Source organism: Trifolium pratense, linkage group LG4 (genome assembly GCF_020283565.1).
Source record: "Trifolium pratense cultivar HEN17-A07 linkage group LG4, ARS_RC_1.1, whole genome shotgun sequence".
Lineage (NCBI taxonomy): Eukaryota > Viridiplantae > Streptophyta > Magnoliopsida > Fabales > Fabaceae > Trifolium > Trifolium pratense.
Window position 1 is genome coordinate 44,353,166 of NC_060062.1, and position 7,005 is coordinate 44,360,170.

At 33.8% G+C, this 7,005-nt stretch overlaps 1 protein-coding gene across 3 annotated transcripts in view; it reads right to left on the reverse strand.

The window, feature by feature from the left end:
- LOC123923883 (sorbitol dehydrogenase-like) overlaps positions 1-5,525 on the reverse strand; it is a 29,197-nt gene extending 23,672 nt beyond the window's left edge. The window contains exons 1-4 of one of the 3 annotated variants that reach the window (XM_045976628.1): positions 5,278-5,525; positions 4,409-4,596; positions 1,544-1,611; positions 1,145-1,381 (exon numbers count right to left, since the gene is read on the reverse strand). In XM_045976628.1, the coding sequence (XP_045832584.1) occupies positions 1,145-1,381; positions 1,544-1,588 (282 nt within the window). In that variant the 5' untranslated portion in view covers positions 1,589-1,611; positions 4,409-4,596; positions 5,278-5,525. Of the gene's footprint in view, positions 1-1,144; positions 1,382-1,543; positions 4,597-5,277 lie in introns of all 3 variants that reach the window. The other 2 variants (XR_006814506.1, XM_045976629.1) reach the window with 2 other exon arrangements.
- Positions 5,526-7,005: the final 1,480 nt, after the last annotated feature.

Genomic DNA, 7,005 nt, shown 5'->3' on the forward strand with positions numbered 1-7,005 from the left:
ACTAGGGTCATTAAGTTCATCCAACATTTCCAACGTATGTAACATTTGGGACAAGGGTCATTAAGTTCATAGTGCAAAATCAATTCTAAAGCCATCATCCTATTTTTCCAATATGAATAAAGAATTCATAATGCATTTTTCTCAAAGGTCATTAAGGCATCCAACCCTTACAAAACTTTTCCATTAATTGCAGTTGCATAATTGAAATTAGGAACTAAGGGTCATCAAAGCAGAATCTGTACCCATTTATGCATTATTATTGATAAAAATTCAGAATATTTTTTAATAGAAAAGCGGAAACCTAAATAGAAAAGTGGACACCAATTGAGACAATTGCTTGTGTAGCAATTAAGGCAACAACTAGCTTTCATATTCATGGACTAGGGTCATTAAGTTCATCCAACATTTCCAACGTATGTAAAATTTGGGACAAGGGTCATTAAGTTCAAAATGCAAAATCAATTCTAAAGCCACCATCCTATTTTTTCATTATGAATAAAGAATTCATAATGGATTTTTCTAAAAGGTCATTGAGGCATCCAACCCTTACAAAACGTTTCCATTAATCGCAGTTGCATAATTGAATTTAGGACTAAGGGTCATCAAAGCAGAATATATACCCATTCATGCATTACTATGAATAAAAATTCATAATTTTTTTTAATAGAAAAACGGGCACCGATAGAGACAATTGCTTGAGTAGCAATTAAGGCAACAACTAGCTTTCACATTCAGGGACTAGGGTCATTAAGTAATTTATCCAACATTTTTTAGGCATCAAGACATCCAATCCTTAAAAAATTTGAAATTTCACTTTTTATTGATGCAGAAATTTGAAAGTATTTGAATAATCAAGAATGAATAAATCGAAAACCCGTCATTGATCATTTCCAATATGTATTGATTATAAACCAATAGGCAGAAGATTGAAAGTTTTTGGGACAAAACACGTTTCTTGAATTAAAGTTTCCTGTTTTCAAGCAGAAGATTGAATGCTCTTCCAAATTAACAAAATTGTGTCCACAACCACAATTGCACCGGCACCTGTCACATTTTTCTGCAGTACAAAGGTTTGCAACATAACCGCAACCTTGAACGTAACCATGCAAAGGAAATACTTTGAGAAGTGAATGTTTCAACCAACCTGATTAGCCAAGGAACCATGAACTGGTGGAGTAGCAAAAAACTTCATCTCAGGGCAAAGATTATATCGACCAAGTTTGCAATGGTCACAAGGCCAACAACTAATCCCAGGCTCGATTGCCACACGGTCACCAGGCACCAAAGTCTGTATCTGACTACCGACTTCTTCTATGATCCCAGCACACTCGTGACCAATAACCATCGGTTCTTTAACTATAAAATCTGCACATCTCATTGTCTTAAAGTAATACAAATAATCCAATAAACATTGAAACTGTTTACTAGACAGAACATGGATAAGTGCAGGAAATAACAGAATACAGATTATGTTGGAAATTGAAATCGGATTTATATTTTTTTGTCGAATATTGAAATCGGATGTAACGGTAACAATATCTACCTTGAGGTAGTGAACATCACTCCCACAGATTCCAACAGCTATCATTCTAATTCTGACATCATGAGGTCCTTCAAACATAAAAAATTAAGTAAGCCAATGATTTAACATAAATATTACATTTGGATTCTTTGCATTCGATTAATGACGAAGTTGCACAATCAATGTACTCGGTGTCAGTGTTGTTGAATAAGGCCGATGGCACCACTGTAGCGTGACAGATTTTTGGTCAACCGCTACAGGTGACTTGCCACGTTGGTGTGGTTGGAATATTTTTGGCCTTCAGCAATCTGCCGCCGATGAAAATTACCACAGTTCAACTTTCAATTTGAGTTTATTGGATATGTTTTGTCAGTGTAAATTAATGTTACACTGACATCCAATAAGAATCAACTAGTTCTCCACGTCATACCATTAAAATGGGATGTAGTTGGGTAATTTGGTAGAATACATGGTTGCTATTAGAATCTTGAACATGTATACCATACCACTAGTGACAGTTTCACAATTACGGTCATAAAAAGACAACCGACACCATCCACATTTTGAGTAAAATTTCATATTAAAATTGCTTTGCTTTGAAAGCCACCATCGAACTTTTCCATTATGAATAAAGAATTCATAATGCATTTTCCAGAAAGGTCATTGAGGCATCCATACCCTGCAAAACTTATGTAACATTTGGGACAAGGGTCATTAAGTCCATAATGCAAAATCACTTCTAAAGCCACAATCGAACTTTTCCATTATGAATAAAGAATTCATAATGCATTTTCCTCAATGGTCATTGAGGCATTCATCCCTTACAAAACTTATGTAACATTTGGGACAAGGGTCATTAAGTCAATAATGCAAAATCACTTCTAAAGCCACCATCCAACTTTTCTATTATGAATAAAGAATTCATAATGCATTTTCCTCAATGGTCATTGAGGCATCCATTCCTTACAAAACTTATGTAACATTTGGGACAAGAGTCATTAAGTCAATGATGCAAAATCACTTCTAAAGCCATCATCAATAAAGAATTCATAATGAATTCATAATGCATTTTCCTCAAAGGTCGTTGAGGCATCCATCCCTTACAAAACTTATTTAACATTAGGGACAAGGGTCATTAAGTTCATAATGCAAAATCACTTCTAATTTCAGTTGCAAAATTGAATTTAGGGACTAAGGGTCATCAAAGCAGAATATATATCCATTCATGCATCACTATGAATAAAAATTCATAATTTTTTTTAATACAAAAGCAGACACCGATCGAGACAATTGCTTGAGTAGCAATTAAGGCAACAACTAGCTTTCACATTCAGGGACTAGGGTCATTAAGAATATATATCCATTCATACATCACTTTGAATAAAAATTCATAATTTTTTTAAATACAAAAGTGGACACCAACAAAGACAATTGCTTGAGTAGCAATTAAGGTAACAACTAGCTTTCATATGAGGGACTAGGGTCATTAAGAATATATATCCATTCATGCATCTCTATGAATAAAAATTCATAACTTTTTTAATAGAAAAGCAGACACCGATCGAGACAATTGCTTGAGTAGCAATTAAGGCAACAACTAGCTTTCATATTCAGGGACTAGGGTCATTAAGTTCATTCAACATTTCCAACGTATGTAACATTTGGGACAAGGGTCATTAAGCTCATAATGCAAAATGAATTCTAAAGCCACAATCCTATTTTTCCATTATGAATAAAGAATTCATATTGCATTTTTCTCAAAGGTCATTGAGGCATCCAACCCTTACAAAACTTTTCCATTAATTGCAGTTGCATAATTGAATTTAGGGACTAAGGGTCATCAAAGCAGAATCTGTACCCATTCATGCATTATTATGGATAAAAATTCATAATATTTTTTAATAGAAACGAGGACACCTATAGAGACAATTGCTTGAGTAGCAATTAAGGTAACAACTAGCTTTCACATTCAGGGACTAGGGTCATTAAGAATATGTCTCCATTCATGCATGACTATGAATAAAAATTCATAATATTTTTTAATAGAAAAGCGGACACCAATCGAGACAATTGCTTGAGGAGCAATTAAGGCAACAACTAGCTTTCATATTCAGGGACTAGGGTCATTAAGAATATATATCCATTCATGCGTCACTATGAATAAAAATTCATAATTTTTTTTAATAGAAAAGCGGACACCGATCAAGACAATTGTTTTAGTAGCAATTAAGGCAACAACTAGCTTTCATATTCAGGGACTAGGGTCATCAAGTTCTTCCAACATTTCCAATTGGTATATAACATTTGGGACAAGGGTCATTAAGTTCATAATGCAAAATCAATTGTACAGCCACCATCCTATTTTTCCATTATGAATAAGGAATTCATAATGCATTTTTCTCAAAGGTCATTGAGGCATCCAACCTTTACAAAACTTTTCTATTAATCACAGTTGCATAATTGAATTTAGGGACTAAGGGTCATCAAAGCAGAATATATATATATATACATTCATGCATCACTATGAATAAAAATTCATAATTTTTTTAATACAAAATCAGACACCGATCTAGACAATTGCTTGAGTAGCAATTAAGGCAACAACTAACTTTCACATTCAGGGACTAGGGTCATTAAGATTATATATCCATCCATGCATCACTATGAATAATCACATTATATACACACATACTTATTTTTCTTAATTTATGTAAATATTTTAAAGGGGTCTATAATATAGTCACATTATATACATTTTGTCAGTATATAACATTTTATTTAATTTTGGTTTAAATATGATATGATGTTAGTCCCTGCTAATATAACACTTTAGTTTTAGTCCCTGTAAGTATCTTTGGTACATACTTTTGGACGAAGTCGGATTACCTTGCAGCAGCTGGTGTGAGTGGCACAGTCATTTCGGAATGTCCCATTCCAACTAGACAAACTTTGCCACCTGGTTGAGTAGCATTCAATGCTGTAGTAATGGTTTTGTTAAAACCAGCACAATCAAAGGTAACATCTACACCAGCTCCCATAACATTATGAATCTGCTTAACTTCTTCAGCTACATCCTGTAAAGAAGTGTATTTGAAACTTAGTTAAACCAGTATTTACTCACTTGGGTCTGTCTAGATATATGTTTTATTTCATAAAATATCAGCATTGAGATAGATATAGCTATGACACTAACACGGAAATGTCGACACCGGTAATAATTTGGAATAATTGAATGTAAATTATGTAATTATATGTGTCAGTGTTGTGTCTGTGTTCACACTATTTAGAAGGTAATTTCAAGTTAAGGGAGACATTATAGATGCATGAGAAAATCGAAAACCCATCATTGATCATTTCCAATAGGTATTGATTATAAACCAATAAGCAGAGGATTGAAATTTTTTGGGCCAGAAAACGTTTCTTGAATTAAAGTTTCCTGTTTTCAAGGAGAAGATTGAATTTTCTTGAATTATCCCATAATTATCCCAAAACTGTCTTTTTGCACGATTAAGGTTTTTTTTTTAGTTTTTCTGAAGCAGAAGATTGAATGTTCTTGAATGATCAAAAATGAAAGAAAAAAAATGGGTAAAGTTATATCTTTTATCAAATTGAATGGATTTTGATTTAGGGTTTATACCCTAATTTTCATAATAAAAGAAAAAAGGGTTTTGAATTTATGAAGCAGAAGATTGAATATTGTTGTGTTAATGAAGAATCAAAATGCAAATATATGGAAAGAAAGTTGAAAAAATTACCGTAGCAAACGATCGAGCATAAAATAGAAAACCCTAGCAACAATGAATCTAAGGGATGCGATTAAGGCGTTCTCTTCTTTCTCCCTTTTCCTATCAGCGCCTCATCCAGACTGTTCCTCTTCCTCTCAGCCGTTGCCACCGCCGTGGCTCCTCTCATCACCGTCATCCTCAGGAATGCAAAAAAAATAGAAAATTGAGTGATGTGAACAAAATTAAAAGGGATTCAAAACGAAGAGAACGTTAACACAGTTTCTCTCTTTCTATTTCTTTTTTTCAATTAAATTTTAACATTTTAATCTCAGCCCTTAGATTCATTGTTGCCATGTGCCACACATCTATATATATTGAAAAGTTGTAAGCAAAGCCGCACTTATTTTTTTTTTTTTTTTTTTTTTTTGATAAGCCGCACTTATAATTTCCAATGCGTAGTACGTGGCTACGTGCGTGTAACGGTTTTACTTTTTCATAACAAAATTATTTGCGTAAAAAAACTTATTTTAGTCTTTTTTTAGGAAAAAAAAATTTCTACCAACAAAAAAAAGAAATAATGTCAGTGTGTGAGTGTTTACGTTGGTATTTGGTAAACAACCGCTAGTTTAAGTATTTAAACTCGCGAGATCAACTAGTAAATCTCAGGACAATTTTGTGTTTATTCGTTTCAAGAAAACTGTTTGAATGTTCGTTTGACTAAGGAAACAAACACTTAGGAATTAAAATATTTTAAAGCATACAAGAGAAACTAATTCGAATCGCCTCGAAGTAGCAGTTTCTCAAGCAAGTATCTGGATTCAGACTTAGAAAAAATTACTGGAAAACAAATTGCATTGCATTGAATGAAAAACAATTACAAATAAAGATGGTTCACAAAACATACATTTCTCCTTCGAATTCCGTTCGTTCGATCGCTGAGTACTTAGAATTTTTAGAGAGAATGTTTGTATAAATTTTGTGACCCTTGTTCCGAATGAAAAACTACTATAAATACTACTACTAAGTGGTAACTGTTTCTCGATCATCTGGACGCTCCTTCATTTGCCACGTCGACCACGTTCTCCACTTTCATCTTTCATTCCTTCAGCGCGCGCCAAGATCTTTTGGGCCATTCGTTGTTTCTTTTTTGGGCTTGGCCCAACTATCTCTCGATTCGATTTTGCGCCTTCGATAGCCTCCTGGTAAAACCAAAACTATACGCATCTTCTACAGCTCTCGAAACGCTTTTCTGCTTCGACATAGGGAGTTCTCGACATCAACTTTGAAAGTTTTGTTTTGATAATATAACCCCCAAAATAAATATTGGACCCACCAATTATATTTAATTGATAAATACCAAATTTATGTCCAACAAATTGCCCCCCAAAAATGCCATTTTCGACGGTGTCTATCGAAAGAGGAAGTGGCATTTTTGAAAGTATTAATGGATAACTTTCTTTTCCATTTATCTCTCCTATCGTTTAGGCTGCCATTCAAAACTTTGGATTGGCTCCACAACTTGTTTTTTCTTTCCCCCTGTCAAGGGGTTTGGACACTTGTCAACCTAGGAAGTTGAAAAAACTTTGCTATTTTCCTCAATCCGTGTGCCTCTATAAATAGCCAGATTCTTCCTTTATTGCGTTTTTCTCCAATTTTCGCTCTGTCAACTGTTCATCTTCTTCTTCATCTTCTGCGATTCTTTCTTGAATTCTTGCTTTCAAAAGACTTCTTGTTCTCACCTTTTTGTTTATCACCAAG